Here is a 25,773-nt window from a genome sequence, read left to right as displayed (position 1 = left end):
GCTTTGCTTGTAAATGGCGTATGAGAGCCAGGGCCGCGCCTTCACTGAATGCTCCACCGCTGTGGCTTTTATGGCAATGGAATTTGTTTGGCCATTACAAATGCAGAGCTAACCTTTCAGATGCAAAATAGAGATTGCAGATTAGTTTGTGGTGGTGCACTGTCATTGTTTGTCCAGTAATAATGCCAAGATATATAGGGCACTATTTGTTTTATCTTTGGTGTGTCTTTGCATGTGTAAAATAAAAACAACAAAAACCCCCCCCAGCTCTGCCAAAGCCATACCCTCCATTTAAAATTTAATTAATTGAGACAATGGTGATAATGCTTTTTATATGTCTTATCAGATTGCTGTGTTCATTATATTCTCAGGTTAGGGAACTGATGATATGTTTCGAAACTGTAGAAAATGACAGCGACAGTTTCCAAGAACCCACAATGATGCTTTAAACTTTCTTGTGTTGTCACTTACAGCACAGAACTGTAAAGTAATGAATGTATAAAGATATAAAGTGGAGAAAGGCTGCCATGTCCTTGTTCCGGAACAATTATAACCGAAGAATGTTTGGCATTTTACTCGTACAGTAGGCAGTTACTCGATTTTCACCCAGTCAGCCTTTCATTTTAATTAAAGGAGCATTAGTCTTAAAAAAAATCAGTAGGTGTTAAGATTATGGTTAAAGCTATAGACAGTGAGCATCACCGTTAAATGATTATTGTAGTTACTGCGTTGGTTTTTGGTGGTTGAGATGACTCGCATTACTCAGCTCGCCTGCAGAGTTCACAATGAATAGTTTTGTCCCCCCCCCCTCATTGTGTTTAGAGTAAAATCCTTGTCTCCTCGATCATTCAATGCTGCAAACAGCTTCTTTTAAAAAAATACTGTAAAGGCTTTAGAAGTGAGACGCTTTGGAACTGCTGTTTGTTGACAACCGTCGATTCATCACCGCTCGGTAGACAGTGCCGGGAGAAAGATTCATGCTCTGTGCTGAGTGGTGTTGTAGACCGAGGTGGAACCTGTATGAAACACGAATTTTGAAGGTTACAGCGTTTAAAAGAATTCCTCCACTTTTAAAACAGTATGTACATTTTATTGTCAGCTTAAGGTTTTGTTTCCACTCGATCCTGCTCTGCGCCGGTTTTTACCAAGTGCAACTTTCACAAAACGAACACGTGCACATCTAAGTTTGAAATCAGTGCCTGGGTCGCAGCGTTTGCTCATAACTTGACTACATTTAAGAAAAGGTTGCTCAGATGACACATTTTTAGGAGAAGAATCTTTTTCTCTTTTTTTTTTTGCAAAGTTTTCTTTGCAATATGCAGAACGGGAGAAGCTGAGATGGTTACTAATACGTGCGTGCTGATTGTTAAAAGGATGATGATTGCCATGACAGAAGTGATGCAGGCAGTAAAACCGCAGTGACATCTTCAGCTGCTATTAAATTATCATTGTTGAGGTTGACAACACACATCCGACAGGTTTATAATACATTTCGCACCTGTCACATCTAATCAACACCCCGAGATTTTCTTCCTTTTGTTTTTTCCCCCGTGTTCTCTTGACTGATTTCTTTCCACCCTGTCTCCCTTTTCTCCCTTTCACATATCGTGGTGCATAATTTGTGTCATAGCTTCAGTGTGCAAATGGAGAAAACTGTGGTGACAATTTCAATTTGGCAGAAACTCTGAGAGCACATAATCATTTGACACTATTTCCTGACTGCTGTTGCCCTGATCTGCTGAGAAGCATGTCCAGATTGTCCCTTACCCATACTGATGGAGCCCTGTGTAAATATCCTTGCTGCAGCCTGCACTGCCACCTTGAGGACCATTTACAGATTATCTTTTGTCTCCTTTGTGCGTAGTGTTTAATCTGACAAATTGGGTATGGGCATGTTGCTGCTAGATAATCTGTACCACATGCCCGCCACGCGGCGCTTGGTTCTTTTATATTCTGCCTGTGCTTTTTTTTCCCCCCTTCTTCTTTTTTTTGGCATGAAAAAGGCACAACGCGTCCAGATTGACAATCTGCACACGCCGGAGGTTGTGCGTGACCCAACTGAAGCCTTCAGGAGTATTTTTGTTATTGAGTTACTTTAGCTTTGTGCACTTCTGGGTGTTTCTCAAGTGGAAATGGCTTTGAGTCAAAGCAAGCGGGATTTTGTAATAAGCCCGTTAAAAGGCAACCTTCATTCTACCCACACATGTCGACAGACAAAAACACATGTGGTCAAGCAGTCATCCCAATCACAGTCTTCCATCTTCACCGAGCTGTATTCAGTCAGTGAAAAAGTGACACCACTCTTTACTTCCTTGTCAATCTTTTTTTCGTCCCCCTCCTCCCCCTTTCTTTCTTTTCATGCTGCCTTGTTCTCATATCCTTCTTTTTTTTCCTCTCTGGTCTTTTTAGTGTGCAGCAGTGCCCCAGTGAGCATGAAGATCCAGCCGCTAAACCAGACGGCATTGATGGTGAGCTGGGAACGCCCTCTGACAGTCTACCACCCACCTATCACCAGTTACATGGTCTCCTACAGCTGGGTGAAACGTGATGTCGCTGATGAAAAGACCTTCACCAAGACCGGGGATCAGAGCATGGTGAGTGTGGCTGTTTAAAAGCTTTAATTTATTTCTTTTACAATAAATGTTGCATAAACAGCTCCGATTGGTGTGCAGAGCCTCAGATGTATCTGTCAGGATCAGAGGTTGGCCAGATCAGTGACGGTGTGTATTGGAGGTGACAGGTTATGATGAACTCTGCATGTGGCTGTTGGCTGATATGAGGGCCCAGACACTCTGCTGTCACTCACCTGTCTAAGAATAGAAGCACAGGCCCGTCACAAACTTTGACGTGTCACACTGAGATACTGTATATATAATGTGTTCAAAATTGCAGCTGTGGCCTTTATCCAGGTGTAGCATTTACCCCTCTGTTTATTTGCATTTAGGTTTGAATCAGCCTCAGAAGTAGGCACCTCTATTACAGGGTGAACAAAAAAAACGCATACAGACCGAGGCGGCGTAAACAAAATAATATATTCGCTTTTATTTTCCCAATTTAAAAAGCAATCATTTAAAAAAATCTTCAGTTTTCAGGCAGTACGAGCGGCTCTTTCAACAGAAACTTCTGTTAGTAACATACGCAGAGCAAATGTACCCTTTTAGATCTTTGCTCCACTGATCATATAATTCATCTCGCTGCCTTAAACAGTGAGTTAGCACACTTCGGTTCTTACTGTAGCTTTTCAGCAGAATATTCAGTGGTGTCCACAGATATATCCTCCCTCTGCAGGAGGTTGCACCTACAGGGCTGTTCTTTTTCACTCTATATATTCTTCTCTCTGGTCACATATTTTTGCATTTGTGGAAATCCAACACCCAGCTGTGCATCTCTTTAAAGCCCACTGACCCCCAGCTGTTTTTATAGTCTGCATGACTGGCTTTTTGATATAAACAGTGCAGAGGAGAAAAATCTCATCTCACCAGTTCAGAGACCTGGGATCAGTTCCCTGGTGGCAATGCTACCTCCAGCTTGGCGCATTCCAATAAACACAGTTGTCATGGGCTGGAAGCTCGTGAGGGATCTTGTAATGTTGCTGCACTAGCGACTCCTATTTGGTGTGGGTAACTGCACAGAAGGGGTGAGATCTGAGAGCAAGAGCTGGCTAATCCTTTAAGGTAATAACCCCCTTCACTCAAGCGTGTTTGCCTCACTTTGATGTTTAACCTTCGCTGTGCAGAAGGATCCAATTGCAGAGTCTGGCACTGAAATTTTTTTAAACAATCGTTCTACAGGATGATTTCATGACATTATGAAGCAAATTTTGCAGCGTGGAACTTGCACGAGTTCGATGCCTCCGGTGCGCGCACACACTCTGTGAATAAGGAGACGCGTTGTGTTCAGCAGTTACACAATGAACAATGATTTGCATATTCATAGATTCTGGGAGAAAGGAGGAGGAGATGTAATTTTAAGAATTTTAAACCAGGTAATTGAACTACTTTGTGAGGGTAAAAACACTTCAGACACAAATTATTATTCCGCGCAGCTTATCTTTAATACTGTGTTTCCTAAAACATGCCTGGAGGAGAACTTGAGCTTCGAATGTAGCTACTGAAGCTTAGAAAATGATGGACAAGTGAGCTGAAATCAATATGCAACCAGGCTTCTGGCAGTCAAGAACTCCTCCACAAAATAAACTGTTATTCTCATCAGAAAACATACCATAAGTTAATATTATTCCCTTTGTTGAATTATTGCCGCTCATTGTGGACAGAAGTTCACATCTCACTTGCAGCAACAATATTTATACCTGATGTTACCCATAGCTTTCTCTCATTATTTGTGAATTTTGGCATCTTTTTTTAGCTCTCTGTTAATGATTACTGCAACCTGATGTTCTTCTTATATCTCTACAGTCTTCATTTTCTGTACAGAGCAGCGCGTTCTCCATAAAGGCTGCTGCACTGTGAAAATGCTTACTTAGATATCAAGTGTCATCTAAACTTTGTTACGGAAGATGTATTACCCATGATGTGACTGGTGAACCATGTTGGGCTCGTGAGGCTAAGTGACTATTTTGCGTGGAATGCATTAATGTAATAACATGATTTATTTGTCGTGGTGAAGTGGGAGACCTGTAAATTTGCATTGTGCTTTGATTTCAAATGGCTGACTGAGAGAGTGATTATAGTGTCCGTGTGGTGCTCTGTCCGTGCAGTTACACTCCATTAATACAGTCGATCAGCCTCTTTTTCTCACATTATTCTGTCCACTTCTCCCTCTCTGCACTAAAGTCCTTATTTTGCTCACTTCATTTCCATTTCAATTTTCAGTTTCTATCTCTGGACACCTTTATCTGAATTATTTTGGAGAAATACTGGCTCTGCAACACCAGAGGCAATCACCCACCTATTCTGAGGGCACTTTGAATACAAGTTAAGCCATCTGCAACCTGCAAAAACACAATTAAATTAAACAGAAAATAACCTTTCTAAACAGCTTGGAAGTTGTGGGCCACAGACTATTGGCCAAGCAGTAGTTTAAAATGGAAAGCGTTCATTGGAGGCTATTTGAATTATTAGCATCTGCCTTTTCAAATGTGTTCATCTATTACGATGCAATTTCAGTTAGAATTGACAGTATTTTATGTGTGTTTTCTCTTACAGAAAGCAGTCATCACTAACGTTTCTCCTGACATCCTGTACCTGTTCAGAGTGCAGGCAGTGTGTCAACATGATCTGCGCAGTGATTTTAGCCAAACACTGTTGTTCAGAGGTATGTGGTCACAGCAGGTGTACTCTAAGGCCTTTGTTCCGTCTTCAAATGCACTAATAGATGGATATATAAATATTTTATGTCCCTCCCTCTTTTGTTTCACAGCTAATACAACAAGAATTTTTGAAGGATCTCGAATTGTGAAGACTGGGATGGTTAGTTGACCAGAAGATGGCAGTGCACATTTCTTTTTGCATCTCAGTGACGTTCATGTCATATTCTGTTGGGTAACCATTCCCCCCCCCCTCTCTGCCCATCTCCCTCAGCCCACAGTTTCTCCTGCGTCCTCAGCAGACATGGCTCCAATCAGTTCTGGTTCCTCCACGTGGACGTCCTCTGGTATCCACTTCTCCATTGTCTCCATGGCAACAGGGATGGGCCCCTCTTCTAGTGGCAGCCAGGCCACGGTGGCATCGGTAGTGACGAGCACCTTGCTGGCAGGCTTGGGTGTCGGCGGAGGGGTCATCTCCTCCATGCCCAGCTCTGTTTGGCCCACGCAGGCGCCTCAAGCCACTCAGAACCCCACTCGTCCATCCACCGCGCCCGCAAAGTCCAACAACGAGCAGACGCCACCTCAGGGCTCCGAGACAGACAACGCGTCTGAGGAGAATAATGCTCCGCACGAGGGTGAAGAGGAGGGGGAGGAAGGCGAGAAAGATGGGGAGAAGGAGGAGGAGGAAGAGCAGCAGAAGAAGAAGAAGGAAAAGACTGGAACTGACAATAGGGAGAAACAAGCAAACAGCACTCTGGCCAAAAAACCTTTAATCCCCACCCCCGCATCCACAGCCAAAGAGAAAGGAGAAGGGAAACCTACAGTTAAAGGCACCACAGTACCTCCGAGCACTGGTGAAGACGTGGAGAGCAACCCTACAGGTGTAAACCCAGTGTCCACTCAGGAGCCGCGTAATAGCAGCGTAAAGACGCAAATTCCCAAGAATTTACCTACAAAGATCCCCACTGAAAATGAAAATGCAAACAGCTGGCCTTTCTCTGTCCACACTGGTGAGCAGGACATTTTGATTCCTGTGTTGTTGTTTTTTATTTCTTTTTTTCCCCTCCTCATACTGAAAAATCTTTTGAACTCTTGTTAAGCCCTTTTTCCCTTGTTGTCGGCTGTTGTGCCAGGCAAGACTTCTTTCCAAAGCACAGTTCTGTAAACACCACCAGCACTTACAGACACCAGTTTAGCAGAACAAATAACTTGATATAAGACGCTAACTGCACTGGTTACCATCTCGGTCAAAGACGGAGCCCCAGGCGTTTGTGTCACTACAACACAGAGACCTGAAGGAAGAAGTAGGCTGTCTGCCAGAGGGACTGCGCCTCAAGGAATTCCTTTAAGCATGTTTTAAAAGAGTTTGTTTCGAGGGAGAGCATTTATGAAGATGTCTTTGCCTCTTTTTTTTGTCTTATTTCCCCCTCAACAAACCATGAAAATACTAGAAGTGGCACTGAAAAATGTAAAAAGGCAGTTGCCGTTAGTGATTATCAATAACAATATAAACAAACAACACTGCGGTTTTCTTTTGAATCTGATCAACCAACCCAATCACATTGTTTTAATCATCTAATTAGAGTTAATCTTGAGCTCTTGTAAAATGTGTTTGTTCTCCCCTTGATTTGTGTTTGTGTTTGTTTTTGTTTGTTCCCATAATGACTTCTGTCTAGGCTTTTAATTTTAGGAAACAATTTATTTTGTGAACATTATAGAATTAATGGAGAAAAGCCTAGCATGGTGTCCCAGCGTTTAACTGAAGAGAAGACGCAAAGACTAACCCTACTCTGTTCCAAGATTTCCATTTTATCTGCGAACAAAACATCAGAATAGCCTTTAAATATATTCACGGAGGCATTTTATAAGAGCACAGATGAAACTGTATAAGTCGGTACGACATATTTAGACATTTAACATGTGTTTGTTTTGTCTTTCAGACAGAACCACCATGTCCAATGGGATGCCGCCACCTCACCCGGGGATGGGCAGGATGGTGTGGATTGTCCCCTTGGTGGTGGTGTCTGCTCTCACTCTGCTGTGCCTCATCATGCTGCTAATTGTGATGGTCTACTGGAGGTGAGAGAGAGTTCACAACCTCATTCCCGGGGCTCCATCTTAGTTTGTTAGAACAGTAAATTGCTATGATGAAGTGCTGTAGCCTTTTATTAAAAATAAAAAGCCTTATCTTTACTGGGTGTGGGGATGATGATGTCTCTGATTCCTCCTTTAGAGGTATAAAAATACAGCTGCCCCTCACTCACACTGGACCTCTTGCATTTTTTTTCCTCTGTTCATGTTTTCTACTAAGTAAACCACCTGCGTTTAAGTGTCCTCAGCATGGTTTGGGCTTAGCAAGGGTACTAATGCTGCTTTCTTCCCTTTGCTTTGTACATTTTGCCCATCACCCACTTGGGTGAGGGGCAGGAGACCTGAAGGCCCCGCAATGCCAGCATGGGTCCCAGCTGTGTCTTCATCTGCTGGGCTAATTTCCAGCCATGCTATTGGAGCCCGAGTAATTACACAGGCCAGGCCACAAGCACATGTCGGCTGGTTAATGAGTAACAAATGGCACTGTAGGCTACTTCCTCAGCTGGTCCTGTGTATATTTACTGCCGCTACTTGTAAAGGATTTTATTTGTTTATAGACTCTTTAGAAATAAATATTTGAAATGTGTTAAATGCATTTAAATGTTTTTTTTTTGTTGTTTTTTTGATTTGATCGCCACAGCAAATGTTTCTATCACCTTGCTGTGACAGATAATAAAACAGCGAGATATAATTAAAAGCGGGGTTATTGGCTCCACAGAGGTGTAAAAAACCAGAGCTGAAAGCAAGATGACTGTACAGATTCGGTTAGCGAGAGTTTGGGTATTTGAGTAGAAAAGCAGGGGCAGCTTTGAGATTTGAAATGGCCATCGCAGCTGCTGTTGTGACAGCTCAGACAGTTCACAGACAATGCCTGCTTCCCTTAGGGAAAAGGCTACGGTGAAAGATGAAATCAAGCCGTTTACTCTTCATCCTCTGCGTGGTCTCTCTTAGTGACACAGAGGCTAAACCCGTGAGTTTCTCTAGTTCCAGATGTTTTGTTCATTATCATATCGACTTAATTCCACCATACATTTGATTTTTAGAGGCGTCTATGGAGAAATGTGTGGCCAGTGAATTATCTATTAAAGCTTCCCTGTTTGGGTTTGTCTGAGGTTATGAGTCTGGTGTTAATTGCTGGTGTTGCCCATCTGGAAGCCTGTGAGGCTCAAGGTGTTGGCTGAAAACTGACAGATATAAAGCCGAGAACAAACCCAGTCCCACCTCTTTTTTTTCTTTCTTTCTTTCTGTTCTTTTTCTTCTTAATTGGAATTCATTAATAAAGCTGTTAAACTGGCCTTAATGCAAGCTGCTCTTCTGAGAGTCAGGAAGACGACATGGACGATGCCGATTAGTTAGCAGGACCACATCTGCCCTCAAAGGAGGCCATTAGATCGGGAGGCTGCGACTGAAACCGGGGGGAGCGCTCCTCCCCCGTTTGTTTTCACCTTTCCTCTCTCGTGCTCTCTTTTCTCTCTATCAATTCTCTCTGTCACCGTCTCTGTTTGGCTCCTCTCTTTGTGCATTTTCTTTTTAAATGCAGTTCCACCTTTTTGTTTCGGTTTCATCTCTCTAAGAATGACTAGCATCTGCTCCCTCCTCTGCATGGCGTACAGGTAGGGTTAAAGCTGGGGTATGTTAGTACTGGGATGAAACGTGGGTCTTATAGGACAGATTGCATGCGAGTTGGTATACCAGGTGTTCCGGTTCCTCACTGGTTGTTGTCAGTCACGCTAGAGCTGCTGATTATTTTTAATGCACAGCTGACCTTTTTACAAATCTGTTTTAATATCACCAGATAAATAACCTCAATACTTACGAAAGAGCATGGCTGCTTGCAGTTTGTCACTCTGTGAACTCTGAACTTCAGGCTGTATGAAAATTTTGATTGAATTGTCCTGGCAGTATTTGCAAAGATCCAGGCTTTTTGAAACAGCTTTTTGAGCAGCAGCAGAGGCAGCAGCTGCTGCCAACAATGAGTATTTACTCCAGAAAATGCATCTTGAAGTTGATTTCCTTGTCCTCAAAGTCCCTTGAAAGAGGCCCTGAGAAGAGAAAATGTGTTTGGATTAGTTGTCTTCGGTTTGCATAAAGAGCCAAACTCGGCTCGGCGCTGCAGCGTGTCACCGTGAGTTGTTTACCTGGTCCCTATAGTCAGCGAAGGCTCTGTTTCCAGGAGCCACTCACTCTGTGTGCGATCAGCTGTGTCCTAACTTCTCTGGGGTTTTCATTAGGAGTTTTCTGCTGTTGTCATTCTGTTCAACATTTCTATGCTGATGTTGACGGACCGGATCTGAGAACAACCGGCTAACGACTCCCTCAATACACTTGGCTGCATCATTTGAGCTGATAGTGGGTGGGTTTACTGTGCCACATTCACTATACTTATCTCTCTGGGTCCCTGCAGGAGATTTTTCCAGACAGCTCACTTTTATGTGGAGGAGAGCAGCTCTCCACGGGTGGTGGCCAATGAGAATATCCCAGTCATCCCTATACCAGGTGAGCTATGTTTTCTATACTGTGCCAGAAATTTAATTTATCAGTTTTAACGAGCCAGCGTGTACTTTGTCACACATCAGACTGAAACGGGACTTGCATGAAGCCTGTTTGGTATGATTTGTATGTGAGGTTGTGGCTTTAAAAAAGTACTGTATTGTATTAGTTAATGTGCAAAAAAAAAAGTTGGACAACAAGCAAGTTGAAGTTTGCTAAAAGTGATTTAAATGAACCAAAAAAGAAAGTAATGGCTGAAGTGTTTTCTCAAGTTCTCCACCGCTTTAGGCTAACAGTAGCAGATCAGCATGTGTCTGCTAAAGGTAATCCATAAATGGTTCAGGTACATGATGGTGCCAGTGAAGAGGTAATTTATCAGACTACAAATATAAGGAATCACTGTTGCAGATGTTCCCATTGCAGAAATTTTGAGTCTGATCTAATAAATCTGTTTTTTAACCATAAAAAGATTTAAGACAAAACTTAAATTTAGTTTATTAAATCTGTTCTGTAACCTTAAAAATAGTTGTTTTTTTTTAAGACATAAACAGAGGACTAATGGAATCTTGACTGACTTTTATCGATTTATGTCTACTGATGTATTGCACATTTACAAGGCGTCATTAAATCTTTTCAAAGGGTTTTCTGTATTACCTTAATGTCTGCTTTGCAGTTTCTGTTCATTTACATGTGAATTGACTCCGGAAACAGCACTGTAGAAGTTGTGTGACTGGCTTTTCTTAGCCCTTATTGTCCCAGGCAGCAGTGGAGTGGCAGCTAGTCGATATCAGACTTTACTTTCACAGTCGCTTTAAGCTCAGGGACATTTCAAGGCTGTGACATCAGTCGAGCTATAATCATGATGCTAGTATTGACTCTGCATGCACTCTGTTTTTATTGCTCTTTCTTTGTTTCTTCCCTTGTTTCTCTTGTTGTTTGTTTGTTTGTTCCTCTCTTTTTCCCCCCACTATATTTTCCCTCTGCTTATCTATTTGTGTGTATTTGTAGTGATTCAGAAGTTTGAAATGGAGCCGTGGGACCTTTAAACCCACCTTTTGTTCAGCTTTATGTCCTGTCAAGAATGGGCCTAATCAGCCTTAGTCTATTACACTTTCTAGCTGCCACAAAGCCACATTTCACCCAGAGCTACTCTGATGAACTGATCAGGCTGATAAGTCTCTTGACACTAATATAGATGGAAAAAAGACACTTTGATAAATGACCAGATTAATAGGCAAGAATTCACCTCTATGCTGTAGCCACTGAGGCAAGTAAAAGCCTCGGAGGCCCCAGCTGCTAGTGTGTATTAGTTAAGACATTGGCCAGAATCGGCAGCGATGACAGCTGGGTCTCCTGCACTGTCCCTGTGTGATGCTGACCAGCCTTATCAAAGATCTTTCATGTGTGATTTGGAGCTGATTTGGCTCAGATGAGACAGATGTGTCTTCCTGTACAGCTCAAAATGCCAAAATCTAGGTGTTTGTGATAGAGGTCACTTGGTTATTATTATTATTTTTTTAATCTTTTCCTTTTGTTAAAAATAATCTACCAGTAAAAAAGTAAAAAGTAAAAAAGCGATGACATAATGGGCACTTGCTGTTTTTACTGCTTCCCCTGCAGATGACATGGAGGCCATCCCTGTTAAGCAGTTTGTGAAACACGTCATGGAGCTCTACAAAAACAACATGCAGGGTTTTGCTGAAGAGTTTGAGGTACTCTTTTGACACAACATTGTGAAGCATTGTTAACCCTCGCTGCGTACAGAGTCGTGTTTTACATCAGAGCTGGGTTTTGTTGGTCTGCATGAAGGAGCTAAAACATCCATTGTTGCCTTTTAGTTCTACTCTGCTTTACGTTACCTACAAACTAAACAAGAGGTCATGTATGCCAACATGCAGCTCTTTGATTGGGCAGTTTTGACAACTTTGTGCTGACAGCAGGTCTTGCAGTCCTTTACTACTCATTTGTATTTACAAAAGAAAAGGTCCTGAAGGTTTATTGATAAAGGCATCATCATGAATGGAGATGAGCGAGTGGAAAGGGTACGAAAAGCTTTTTAAAATAATTACTGTGTTGTTGCTGCGGTTTATGTATTTCTTTCACTTAGACAAAGAACCATAAAATCGAGCCAATCCAGTGGATCTGCTTTGCTTTCACGCCACAAACCTCGCCACACTCTGCTCGAGGGAGGAACTTTCCTCGTAGTCTTCCTCTGTGTAGTTTACCGCTCAGCCATAAAAGGCCAATGGTATGTTGTTGTCACCGAGTCAGACAGGCTGTGTATCTGTATCTAATGTAATCTCAGGCAAGTTCGATCAATCTAAAGGTCAGAGGTCAAGCTTTATGAAAATCTTGTGACTGCAATCTTCACTTTCCATTATTCTATAGATACATCTACTAAGGGGTTTTCACACCAGTCCAAACCCAGCAAACCAAATGAGAAGTTTCCAGATTTTCTTTGAAGTAAAAAAAAAAGAAGAAAAAATTACGTAAATTTGCGTAAAAGCACATAAACTAGTGCTGATACTGCTAAACTACTGAGCACAGGATTTATCTTTTGTGCACGCTCTCTCCAAATGGGCCTGCCAAATCTGAACAATGGTTGGACATTATATCATGCACACACTCGTGTGCGGGGTTGCTAATTTTGAACAGATGGTTGAGAGAAAGATGGAGAGAGAGACCAGAGTGATGAAGGTTAATTAGAGAAGGTCTGTCTGCCGGTTGACCGGACGGGAACACACTCTCTGTGTAACTAGGTTAAGAAAGGAGGCAAAAGCTTCACCCCCAGTGTATTCCTTCTAATTGGGGTCATGTAATGTGATGCCTGTGTGCGCAATGTTCAAATGCACCACGACGAAGCCGTTTTGGACGTGATTGTTTTTTTGGGGGGGGGTGACTGAATGCATCGTGCTGTAGAAAAGAAGAAGGCTGTTCTACTAGAGGCTCGAGTTCAAGCCCCAGTTGCAGCAAGCATCTGCTCTGAAGCGTCCTTGAATAAGGCACAGAATTCATGCTAGAGGTTCGGCTTTAAATTGGGGGCTATGAGCTGTGCACAGGGGAGATCTGTAGGGTGGAAAAAAATAAAACTTCCCCAACAATATAGTATCAGAAAGAACACTAAGATTTTGAGTAAATATAACTTCTTTTTAGAATGTAATTCTGTTAGATCTAGCCTCCTTAATAAAATCAATTTCTGTTTATTTTTTTTCCTCCCTGCAGGAGGTCCAACGCTCCACAGCCGACCTGAAAATCACAGCAGAACATTCCAATCATCCTGACAACAAGCACAAAAACAGATACATCAACATTGTGGCCTGTGAGTCAGCTGTAAAATCTGATTACGTCTGCCGCTTTGGATTCCAATAGTGTTCATAAAACGGGTTTTCATCTTTTTAATAATTCTCACAAATATGTCAATGCTTCCCCTTAGACGACCACAGCCGGGTGAAATTACGGGCTTTGGCAGGAAAAGATGCCAAACATTCGGATTACATTAATGCCAACTATGTGGATGTGAGTTCAACCAGCCACTTAACATTGTTGAAGGTTTACTTTTCTTTTTTTTGTTTTTGAAATGGAAAGGTTGCGAGTCTGAACCGCTTCAGCTGAACAGCGACTTGAATGAAGCAATAGTGCGATGTGAAAGAGTTATTGGCAGTGCTAAACGGCTTGCTGACAGCTTTGTTTAAAATATCAATCGAGGTGTCCAAGTCATAAACCTGACAGATAGTAATAAAAAATTTTAAATTTATATTTGAGAAATGTATTCATGCATGAATACGTATCATTACTGTCAGCTCAAGGAGTGAATTTCATGACCGGCAAATGTTTCGCCAGTAAATCGGTTGCATCAGCTATATCAGGAATATTGATAGAGGAGTGATTGCATCTTACCAGTAAACAACACTCCCTCCACTCTCCTGTTTTCAGGGCTACAACCAGCCCAGAGCTTATATAGCTGCTCAGGGCCCTCTCAAGTCTACATTCGAGGACTTCTGGAGGATGGTGTGGGAGCAGAACACTGGAGTCATAGTCATGATCACGAACCTTGTGGAGAAAGGAAGAGTAGGTTCACTTTGATCTATCACATAATCGAAGCAAACATTTGACTGTAATTCAGATAGGTTCAAATGTAACTCTGTGCATGCTGTGTGTTTCAGAGGAAATGTGACCAGTACTGGCCAACAGAGAACAGCGAGCAGTATGGAAGCATCGTGGTGACCCTGAAAAGCACCAAAGTGCACGCTTGCTACACATTGCGCCGTTTCCTCATTAGGAACACTAAAGTTAAAAAGGTAACCAGACACTTGCACTATAATAAACTTTGTCTTAGTGGGTTGAACCTGCTGAAATATTGAAACATCGACATCACGGTCCAGTCAAAAGAAAACACTGGTCGACATCTGCCTGCTTCAGAAATGTATTTCGTAAATATGAATCTGCTCTAATGGCGGAGAATTTTTGTGTACCGTACTCTGAAAATTATTAATATTGTTCCAATTTGGAATTAGTGGGAAACATCTGATTACACTGAACAGATCAACGGATCAAGCCAAGGTTGTATCCACGTGTAACATGAGATGCGTCATGTTTTTTTTGGAGGGGGGCGCGGGGGTTTGTGGATTTTAATTAAAAACCTTCCCAAAAAATGAAATCAGGACAGATTTATAAGGGTAATCAGATTCATCAGGTCACATTTATCCAACATGTTCTCTCTCTGACTGTTAAATCTTAACGCAGCTTTCATTATCATTCATTTTGGTATGGTCCCCACCCCCAGACATTCAGTAACCATAGTGACTACCTTGCACCAGTCATTTCCTGGAAACGAATATTTAGTAACAACTATTCTTAATATTAGAACTTGTTTTTGTTGTGGGGATAGAACTTTAAGTGATTGTGGGCAGGTTACAGAGTAAAATGTCATATTCATCAAACCATTAGTGAGCCCTCATGTCCTGTGAACGGAGGCTGTGCCAAATTTGCGTCAGGACAGAATAAAAGCAATCACTGAGAAATATTGATTTGTAGTATCCCTACCCTCTAAGGGATTATGTGGACCCAAACAGCACAGCAGTCACAGGATGTCCTTGTGTAAAGGTGAACGGTGCGAGTTTTTCTATTCATTCATCACCCATTTTTCTTTCAGTAGCCAGCCGTACACAGTTCATGGGTAACCACGGGGAGATCCAGAGTTTTTTGTACATGCTTACGCTAGGACACGCATTATAATGTTGTAAAGAACAAATAGAGGCTTTATTTTCTGTTTAGAAATGCTGAGTGGGAGATTTCAAATGCTATGCTGTTTATCTCCCGACTATTTTGTTCCGTGCTCAGAAATGTTGTTTCTGATGTCTTTCAGGGGCAGAAGGGGAACCCGAAAGGGAAACTAAATGAGCGCATTGTGGTCCAGTATCACTACACTCAGTGGCCTGACATGGGAGTACCGGAGTACACCCTTCCTGTCCTCACCTTCATCAACCGCTCGTCTGCAGCTCGTGCTGCAGACATGGGCCCTGTCCTGGTGCACTGCAGGTACATCATTATTACTTAGCTCCTGGGCTAGATGAGTGTTACTTATTAGCATTAGGCTCATATTTGCTGACCTGGCCAAAAGCTTCCTGTACGGGTTTGCTTATATTGCTTGTCGCTCTGCTCTTCAGTGCAGGCGTGGGGCGCACCGGAACATACATTGTCATTGACAGCATGCTGCAACAAATCAAGGACAAAAGCACAGTCAGCGTCCTGGATTTTCTCAAACATATCCGCACACAACGCAACTACCTAGTCCAGACTGAGGTAAGAAGCACTAAATAATCAGTTACTCTGGGAAATGTCTCTAAAGGTCATCTCTGATTAAAGATGGATAGGGAGTTATGAAAGCTGTTCACTTTGATACTCTAAGCTCAGGTAAAGGTCACGCTTCCTGCAGTTTCAGTGCAACACGCAGAGCAAAATGTGATGTGGTGAGACCAGAATGAGTCCATACTGGCTGTCCTCTGGCAGCACTTTAGTCATTTTTTTAACTATGGGATGATTGGTCATAGTTACCTGCTGCCCCTATCCATTTATATTCCTGCTATCGTCTCTATGAGATCAGTTCACAGACAACTTTTTAGTACCAGTTTACCTTGGAAAAAACAGTTAATTTAACCAGATATTACATATTTTATCTTAATACCCTCACTAAATGTTAGAGGCAGGTATTGTAGTTTTGATTTCACTGTCAAAGATTTGGATGTTACATTAGAAGTCCACAATGACAGGCTGACCCACCTCACGGCATACAACCCTGAGAATGTCCAACAAAAAGCAGACTCCTGGTCACGCTCCTGACCTGCAAACTCTTCAAACTGAAAACTGCCTTTTGGTATCATAGCGGCAGACCCAGCTCTGATCAGCACTGATGATCCTCACCGTGAAAGGTTCAGTTTGACAGAGAGGTTTCTGCCTGCTGTCAGTTTGACGTCTGCAGTGAAAGATTTCCAGGAAGCAACTTTTAAAGGGGAATCGGACAAATTCAGATTAAATGTTTTGTTTTCTTTTTTTCTTTCTTTTGACTGACTCTACTAGTTACTCTGCAGAATCCAATATTTATTATCTAATCATTTATATTTTAATTAAATATATTGTTTTTATAATGTCTGTAGATGTCTGATATTTATCTTCAGTAAACAATGCTAAAACTTGGCATGGAAGAGTACTTGGAATTAAAAATGTATAATAATAAGTTTTTTTTCCTAACAATCATTTTAAATAAGCATTTTAATTAATAAACTCACTTTTTGTCAATAAAAGTAAATCTGCTTGGTGGCTATAACTGGATGAAGTCTAGTTCTTACGTAATTTGGGATACATCAGCCTTTTCTGGTAAGAATGGCTCCTTTGTTCTCCACATGTCCATCTTTCTCTGTTTTTTTAAAAACTCTTTGGGAATCATCTGGTTGGAGGGAAAACACCATTTTGTGCCTGTTGTCTCTGGCTTTTTTCAAATATTCAACAAAACAAATGGGAACAAATTTTGTGCTTTTGCATAGGGCTGAACGATATATCGCATTTGCGATAATATCGCGACATGATCAAGTGCAATTTTCTAACCGCAAAGGCTGCGATTATACTCTGGACATGTCCAAATTCATGGGCTGCATCCTCCTGAGGCCGCATTTGTAGACCGATTACGTCACAGCGACGCGCCGAAGGCTGTCCAAATTACTACCATATCCCAGAATTCATAGCGCGGCCCAGCCAAACTCCAGTTTCCCGCAATGGCGGCCGCTACTAAGTTTTAAAATTACTCATACTAATCTTTCTGGGTCACAAAATAAACTTTTAACATATTTTCAGGCGAGAAAGTAGTTGTGTAAACATCAAATATCTGCTCGGTTTATCAAGATATCCCATATTTGCAAAAGTGCTTCGACGTTTTCAGAGGCGTCTGCTACCCTCTAGCCGAGAGCTCGAGGATTACTGATGCGGCCAAGAACGGCACAACTCCCGACACATCATTTTCAGATCACCGCGGAGTTTCGCTGCTCGGGTTAAACGTAATATATAAGTCACTTAGACAACCTAAAAACGTTATTGTTGGGCTTTTTTCAGTGTTTTGTTTGTTCGTGAGTAAATCGGTTTGGCTGAGATTAAAGTTATTAGATTAGATAAAATAAAACTTTATTAATCCCCCGGGTGGGTTCCTCCTTGGTTTTCACACAGCTGACTAAACGTCAAACAGAAAACTTATTAAACAGAAGTATGAGACAGTCGAGAATTTACACCAGTGTCTGGTTATATTTTAGATAGCAAGAAGCAGACGGCCGAGTTTATTAAACTCCACCGAGACAGCGGTGACGCTAATCAGAACTAGACCGTCCAATTTCACGCCTTTAAATTTTAAAGGCGTGTTTGTGTGTGTGTTTATACAATTGCTACTATGTTTGCACTTTATGTGTAATGTTACTGACTGCAGAGATCAGTAAGATGTGTGCATTTTTTATTTATTAGTTTTATTTTTTTAATATTATTTTTTAATTGAATGACTGTCTAGTAGTTCACAGATGTCGAAAAACTGAGTGTGGTAAAGCCACTGATTTTTTTTATGTATATTTCTGCAATCTGCACATTGTACTGACTTTCATTTTAATGTTTACACCAGGGTTCCTTGTCAGCACTTTATGCTCAGATGTTTGTAAGCTAAAAATAAACTATTGTGTATGTTCAAATATACTGTTGTGATTGAAGAAGTTAAATAAAAATGTCAGTCATCAATTCATGCATCACCTCATGTCATCATAACAGAGGTCTGTCTTCCAGGAAAGAACAGTTTAAAATTAATGTAATATAGTATTGGCCATACTATATGATGTATTGCTTGTCTTTGTTTAATAATACAGAAGACAAAGACCTTAAAAAATAATCGCATATCGCATCGCAATCGCAATATTGGGGCAAAAAATCGCAATTAGATTATTTTCCATAATCGTTCAGCCCTACTTTTGCAGCAGGTTACCAGTAGCAAAGTGCCTAAAGATACAATTTAAAATCAGTTCTTTGCTGCGTTGTCTTTTATGTGTTGACACATCACTGATTCATCCTTTGAGTTTGGTGCCTTTTTATGTTTGAGTGATTCGTAGGTCAGTGTCAAGTGACTTAACAAACAAAACAAAAAATTCCTGTGAGACTGTTTAGGTATAACGACTGGACTGAAAATGAGCGAAAAGAGAGCGTTGTCAAAATGAAAACTTTGAAACACCTTCAAAAAGCCTGGAGAGATATTGCTGGAGACTACTTTAAAATAATCTGGCTCCTTGGAAGCAAAATATAAAGATACATTGAAACATTTCTGAATCTTTTGTCTCCCACCAGGAGCAGTATGTTTTCATCCACGATGCTTTAATGGAGGCTATCCTGAGCAGAGAGACGGAGGTGCCCGCCTGGCAGCTTCACAGCTATGTCAACAGCGTCCTTACACCCAACTCAACAGGCCGCACACGGCTGGAGAAGCAGTTCAGGGTTAGTAAGCGCGCAAGTCTAACTAGTCGCGTTAGACGAGCTGTCTGCGTCAGCAGTGGCTCCATCAGCTGCATTTGAGGTGGTCTTTGACTCAGAAGCTTGTTAGCAACACGCAGGCGGCTTTCCACTCGCAGACAGAAATAAATTGAGAGCGTCTCTGATGTTGATGCTAATAAAGTCATGTCTGTCACCCCTGCCGCCTTATGCAAAGCTTGATGAATGTTTCATTAAGCTCCTGCTCTTTCAACATCAGGAGAGACAAACTAATTGCTCCCACATAATGTCACTTCCTCCTGAGATTCACATGCTTGTTATTAATGTGAAAGACTTGCTGTTAATTTTGGGGTTTAAACAGTATTATATCTTAGTTTTTATGTGTTTGATTTTAATTTACAGCGACTCTCCGGACTAAAATCTAATTTTGCCTTCTCTCTCGCCAGCTGCTGACTCAGTGCAACACACGCTTTGTGGAGTGCTTCAGCGCCCACAAAGACTGCAACAAGGAAAAGAACCGCAATTCCTCAGTGGTTCCCTGTGAGTATTTACAGCAGCATACTTGACATGGAGCCGAGGCTTCGGCGAACCAAGGTCATGTCGAACAAGCTCTCGGCAAGAACGTGTTTAAATAATCTTCCACGAATCGTATCAATCTTGTGTTGGTTAATTTTGTAAATGAAAGGAAATGAGAATTGGACTCAGATTTGCTTATGGCAGATTTCGCAGCCTCTCTTTATTCATATTTCCAACATTAAAATCGGTTGCCGTAGTCCTATAAGTTAATCTTTCCATGCCTTGGTGAAACCCTGATGATGGAAAAGGAGGTCCTTGTTGCTATAGCAACAGTCGGGACTGGTAATAAATGTGTGCATTATCAGTCAGTGCAATATTACAGAGGCCGGGGTTCTGATTCAAAATGTGTTTTTCTATCTCTGCCTCTCAACAGCGGAGCGAGCAAGGGTTGGACTCGCCACTCTGCCTGGCATGAAAGGAACAGATTACATTAATGCATCCTACATAATGGTACAGTGTGATAGCTCCTGAGAGATTTTTTTTGTTTGTTTACTCTGTCATTGTGGGGTTTTTTGTGTTTTGGGGGGTCTTTTTTTGAAGAATTTTATTGACTGATGTTTCCTGTCTTGCAATTGTTTGACAGGGACAGTGCTGAGTGTCTGAGAAAATAGCTATAAATGAACCAGAGTTAGAGCTATAGACTAGTAGCTGTGTCCCTGGCTAGTTCTGAAAGAGCGATCTATATTTAAATGACAATGATGGTGATTGTGATGTGGAGGTTACAAGTAGGTCCATAATTTGTTGAGCAGAGACATGAATTTTATAGTTCTACCTCACAAAACCACCACATTGTCTTTACTATGTGATCGGTTCTGCAGCATTTGGCTGAATCTGAGCAGAGTATAGCCCTGAACATGTCACATTTCATCCTGCTGCTTCTGTCAGTAGTCACATCATCAATAAGAACTAGGGACTGAGTTCCATTTCCAGCCATACATGCCCATGCCATTAACATTGCCTCCACCCTGTTTGACAGATGACGTGTCATGCTTGTTTCTCTCCTTCTCCGTATTCCTGTCTCGTCATCATGCTGGTACATTAGTCTCGGTTCATCGGTCTGAAGTCTTTGTTTCCGAGTTCTTTTAAATGTTTCCCGACAAAGTCTGATCTGCTCTTCTCGTTGCTGAGCGTAACCAGTGGTTTGCACCATGTCGTAAACCCTCTGTATTTACATTCATGAAAGCATCTCCTGATTGTTTATTTCAAATTACAAGGAAAAACTGCAAAACTACATTGAATCTGCTTCAGATGTTATGTCTTCTTCATTTGTCGTGAAATTACAAAGCTTCACCTGGACATGAAATGTGGTCGTCAGTCAATTCTTTACTAAATTTTGGATCTCTTGTATTAAAATGCCTGGAATTCTTAAACATTTAATTCGAAATTTAATTTCAACTGAACTCAAATCTGCATTTCATTCACATTTCAGTTGTTTGATTTAAAATCACCTGTGGTGGTGTACAGAGGCAAAATTACTTTTTCCACAAATTATGGACCTAACTACGTTTAAGGTTTTTTTTTAGTGTGGGAAATATTTCATATGCATGAGTGCTGTGGCCTTGAGAAAAACTAAAAGCTCACTGTCTGTCATTTCAGGGCTACTACAGGAGCAATGAGTTCATCATTACCCAGCATCCTTTGCCTCATACCACCACAGACTTCTGGAGAATGATTTGGGACCATAACGCTCAAATTATTGTCATGTTGCCCGACAACCACGGCCTGGTAAGTTATGGAGGAAGAATATACAATTTTTCTCTGAAGTTTCTTATTTGTCTGTCCCGCAGTTTCTGATGGACGTGCGCCGTTTGTACGTGAACATTTAGAATGAAAATGAATCATTAGTGAAAAAGTAAATACCAGGTTTCTTTCATGGTTTCCCTGCAGGCTGAGGATGAATTTGTTTACTGGCCGAGTCGCGAAGAGGCCATGAACTGCATCGCCTTCACTGTCACACTCATCAGTAAGGACAGACTGTGCCTCTCCAACGAGGAGCAGATCATCATCCATGACTTCATTCTAGAGGCCACACAGGTAGCTGCTCCTCTGCCTCATTACATCAGTGTTGGGTTATTATTACATGACGCATCATGTCAGGAGTTCATCATCTTTATTACATTTTATTTCAGTGGGGAAATGCTGTAATGTGTAGAATCCTAATTAAACATGTCATGGGTGTGCGCTCTTCTTCTCCAACAGGACGATTACGTTCTGGAGGTGAGGCATTTCCAGTGCCCTAAATGGCCAAACCCTGATGCCCCTCTCAGCAGCACCTTCGAGCTCATTAGTGTCATCAAGGAGGAAGCCATGACTCGAGATGGCCCCACTATTGTGCATGATGAGTATGTTTATATTTACCTTTATGGCTTTTGTGATGAGAAAAGACTAAATAATCTTTGGGTTAAGGTTCAAGTTAAGTTAATCGAAATGTGAAGAGTTCAGAAGGGAAGGTCTCCTCAGATGTTAACTTAACTTTTGGTAGATGTGGTGACATTGTAGGGTCTTCACGAGTGGGATACAGATGGAGTGCTTTCCATGGCTTGGGCTTTGAAAAGTCCTTAAGTGTGTGCACTTGGAGGATAAACCAAAACGCCAGAAGTGTCTTTAGTAACCAGGCAACCAAAACGTTTTCCATGTTCCCAGCTGATGTCTTTCCTCCAGACGTCTGTACAAATCCTTAGCTGCTGTTGGTAACCGCAGCGCCTATCAGAATAGTTCTCATTGCACAATGTCCTCACAATAAAAAATAAATCTGTTTGCTCCCTGTAGTTGTCAAAGAGCAAAAAAACAGCCCCAGTGTTCCCCCACTCATTTATATACTAGGTGCGAACATGATGGGATGCTTATGACTGACAAGGGAAGCTGTATGCAGCCAGGTTTCTGCTTTCTTTGATTCAGTGCAGTGCTGATTTTTTTTTCTTTATAAATTAACATGTTGTGAGTCTTGCAGAAAGACACCCAGTAGTATTAGAGGTCAGTGGGAAACACATCTTACTGCCCAATTAATTTAATTTGCTTACAACTTTGCCTTTAAATTGGCACTGTACCTTTTATTTTATATGAATTAATTTGACGTTTTTCTCACTTTTACTTATTCAGTTATTTACAGTGGTGGCAAATGTAGTTGTGACCTCCATCAGTGCTTTCTATATGCAACTGCATGCATGACTCTTAACTGGTAATGTTAAACCATTCAATCAAACATTATGCAGTTCAACTGGATTCTAGTGCAGAGACTGCCGAGGCATTGTGATTCAAGTGTACTCGCTGACAGCCCTTTCTCTCAGTGTCCGATAACCTTGAGTGATACTGTGTTGTGACATGTCAGTCTTTAGAGCACACAATGAAGATCACAATGATCTAACCTCAGTTTAAGAGTGATATAAGCACAAGGAACTATTCAATGTGAAAGGGACATGGCATAGTGAAACCGTTAACTTTGGGGGAGGGAGGAAGAACCTTTCCGATGTCTTTGACTAGTATGCATGTGCAGGGCAAAAATAACAATTTATGACACTTAATAATTTTGCCATGCCTAATTAACCCTTTTGGTATGAGTTTGTGGTCACAAGCGCTACATTCAAGTCTTCCTTAATAGAACATGATGTTCATTTTGTCCCAATTAGAGTTGAATAAATAAGAAAGCAAAGTTTACTTTTAGGCCTGGCAACATTTTACTTGATAAGTTGCTGCAGAACGAACGTGTAGTGTTTGCGGTTTAAAAAAACAAACAAAACCAAAACAGTTGTCCAGAAACCAGCAGTGACTATGCATAATGTCAGCAGCTTATTTGTAGTAGCTGTATTCAAGCTATAAAGCGACATACAAGAAATTAGCCCTACATATGCAGTCATTAAGGCGATAACACAAAATTAGGAAAACAGCCAGCAGAGCTGATTCTGGGTATCTCCTCTCAGGTATGGAGCAGTGTCAGCAGGAATGCTCTGTGCCCTCACCACGCTGTCCCAGCAGCTGGAGAACGAGGGTGTTGTCGACATCTATCAGGTGGCTAAGATGATCAATCTCATGAGGCCAGGAGTCTTCACTGACATAGTAAGTTCACACTGTGGTAAAACATCGAGTGCCTAAAATTTTGTGTTACAATTGTCAAATATTTTTATCTTTTTTTTTTCCTTTAACAAGCATGTCAAACACCTTTGAAGTTGAAGTGGATTGTCTGCTTGCACAGTGCTTTACTGTGTAGTCTACTGTCACCATTTTCCATAAAACCCAACTAAAAACGAGTATCTGCTCCGAATGGGCCTCTGAATTAATGCTAAATGTTGCTCTGTATCTGCCGGAAGTATAAATAGATTTGGATTGGGTTGCTAACACCTTTTGCATATCAACTTCATTAGCTTGCGATTGACATTGTTGCGTTTACAGCTTGTTCTGCTGCCCCCAAGTGGCCAGAAAGTCAATTAATACTGCCTTAAGCTGCATTTACTGCTGCATTGATTATTTTCTTGTCAACAGCAGGCAGAAAAACAGGCTGGCAGATACACAAATTGCCAGGTGTCTTCACATCAAGCACACTTTTCATTCAGCAGAGATGGAGCTCCATTAGTATTCTTGGCTTTGTCCAGTTTTCCTTAAGCTCTGTTTTCTTCACCAATTCCTGACAAAATGTCTTTGGCTTTAGCTGCTAAATGCCTCATGGTGTTCACCATCTAGTATAATTTTTTTTTAAAGCTTTCTATGGTATGTGGTGAGAATTCATAAATGGATCATTTGGGCAAAAAGGCTGGCGAACTGGATGTTTCTACTTTTTAGGTGACTCACTGCAAAAGTTACTTTCATTCATCTGTTTGTAACAGAAACGTCCTTTGATGGTGGTACCTAGACATGCTTGTGATTATATTAAAAAAATTAAGTGATCTTTAGAGTGAACTTGGTGCCTGTTTTTGTGTTTGTGTGCACAGGAGCAGTACCAGTACCTTTACAAAGCCATGCTCAGCCTGGTCAGTAACCGAGAGTGTGGCCTGAGCCCCATGCACATGGACACTAATGGGGCGGTGGTGATCGCAGATGAGTCGGACCCCGCAGAGAGCATGGAGTCGCTCGTCTGAGGACATTCTTACAGGCACTTAATTTGTAAAAATCCGAGAACATTTCTGAGGCCTTTTTGCCAGACTATTGATTAAAATGAATAACCTTATTACTTTTTATACTGATAAAAGTTTTTTGATATTTATGTTTTTGTCCTTTATTTCTTGTCTTAAATGTTATCCTGCTGAGCGTTTGCACCTGTTTTAATTTGACACGAGGAATAAGCAGCTCTGTCCAGTTTGCACTATACTATCAGTGTTACTGCCTAAAATCCAGTGAGCAAAAGTATGACATCATTAAATCCTGGCATCGCGAGGAAACTCGGATCTTGGACCGCGCTGAGACAAACGCGAGGCACGAAGGCCGGGATGTGCTGAAGCGATCCGCTTCCTGATTGTCTCGGAACAAAACTTCACTTCATTTTACAAGCATGAATTATGTCACTTTATCACTTCAGTCAGACTAACTGTTTTGAGGCTCCGCTCCACAGGGGTGAAGCTTTTTATCTCGTGAGAGACTCACACCTGCCTATATATTATTTCCCCAGTATCTCACTGCTGTCTTGTAAAATGTACCTATGGCTTATTTTGTTAAAGTGTGTTACGACATCTAATGTGAACATTTATTGCTTTTTACAGGGATTTATATTGTTATATTGTTAAATTGTTTTGTAATATATATAAATATATCTATAAATATTATATCCCTAATAGCCAGCCAATGATTGTTTTTTTTGTTTTTTTTTCCTTATTTGTCCACCTGCCTTGGTGTAAACTTACTTTTTTTTTTTTTTTTTTAAATAAATGGAGATCTGTAGCTTGTCATGTATTGCCTACAAATCTCCAGCTGTGTTTTTCTTTTCTTTCTTTTTCTTTTTTCTTTTTTTCCAGCATTTCTTTGAGCTTTTCTAACCCAAGCGGTCCAAGCTCAGCTGTTAAACATCTGTACCAACAAAATGTAATTGCTCTACATCATTTTTTTTTTTCTCCATGTGTTTTTGCAATGCAGTGGATGTAACGAGAATTTATTTTTGACGCTGATCAACACCAAAATTGAATAAATGAATAAATAAAATTCACGTCAAAGTGAAAACAACTGGCAGCGGATTAGTCTTCAACATTTAAAAATCCAAATCCCACATTTTTCTGCACAAACGTTCAAGGACTTCAAGGCCACATTCACAGAGGGATCTTTGGCAGCATGTAGAAGTTGGTTGGGTTGAGTCATTTGAGGATATGTGCACATCAGTTTTGTGGATAAAGATACTGCAGTTTTGTTGTCTTTTATAATCCTGCCAA

General features: G+C 41.2%; 1 protein-coding gene across 1 annotated transcript in view; it reads left to right on the top strand.

Moving 5' to 3' along the window:
* Nucleotides 1-25,133, top strand: part of LOC102203672 (protein tyrosine phosphatase receptor type G) — a 109,475-nt gene extending 84,342 nt beyond the window's left edge. The window contains exons 9-29 of the mRNA XM_005724486.2: nucleotides 2,410-2,594; nucleotides 5,166-5,274; nucleotides 5,380-5,429; nucleotides 5,541-6,276; nucleotides 7,207-7,345; nucleotides 9,762-9,853; nucleotides 11,468-11,559; nucleotides 13,070-13,166; nucleotides 13,281-13,363; nucleotides 13,781-13,915; nucleotides 14,011-14,145; nucleotides 15,213-15,385; nucleotides 15,514-15,649; nucleotides 18,710-18,856; nucleotides 19,297-19,390; nucleotides 19,800-19,876; nucleotides 21,023-21,151; nucleotides 21,314-21,460; nucleotides 21,626-21,768; nucleotides 23,344-23,479; nucleotides 24,349-25,133. Of these exons, the coding sequence (XP_005724543.1) occupies nucleotides 2,410-2,594; nucleotides 5,166-5,274; nucleotides 5,380-5,429; nucleotides 5,541-6,276; nucleotides 7,207-7,345; nucleotides 9,762-9,853; nucleotides 11,468-11,559; nucleotides 13,070-13,166; nucleotides 13,281-13,363; nucleotides 13,781-13,915; nucleotides 14,011-14,145; nucleotides 15,213-15,385; nucleotides 15,514-15,649; nucleotides 18,710-18,856; nucleotides 19,297-19,390; nucleotides 19,800-19,876; nucleotides 21,023-21,151; nucleotides 21,314-21,460; nucleotides 21,626-21,768; nucleotides 23,344-23,479; nucleotides 24,349-24,495 (3,182 nt within the window). The 3' untranslated portion in view covers nucleotides 24,496-25,133. The remainder of the gene's footprint in view (nucleotides 1-2,409; nucleotides 2,595-5,165; nucleotides 5,275-5,379; nucleotides 5,430-5,540; nucleotides 6,277-7,206; nucleotides 7,346-9,761; nucleotides 9,854-11,467; nucleotides 11,560-13,069; nucleotides 13,167-13,280; nucleotides 13,364-13,780; nucleotides 13,916-14,010; nucleotides 14,146-15,212; nucleotides 15,386-15,513; nucleotides 15,650-18,709; nucleotides 18,857-19,296; nucleotides 19,391-19,799; nucleotides 19,877-21,022; nucleotides 21,152-21,313; nucleotides 21,461-21,625; nucleotides 21,769-23,343; nucleotides 23,480-24,348) is intronic.
* Nucleotides 25,134-25,773: the final 640 nt, after the last annotated feature.

This window comes from Pundamilia nyererei, unplaced genomic scaffold, assembly GCF_000239375.1.
Source record: "Pundamilia nyererei isolate P.nyererei 1_Seehausen unplaced genomic scaffold, PunNye1.0 scaffold00012, whole genome shotgun sequence".
NCBI lineage: Eukaryota > Metazoa > Chordata > Actinopteri > Cichliformes > Cichlidae > Pundamilia > Pundamilia nyererei.
The sequence above is the reverse complement of the archived record's forward strand: the minus strand, read 5'-3'. Positions and strand labels throughout refer to the sequence as shown.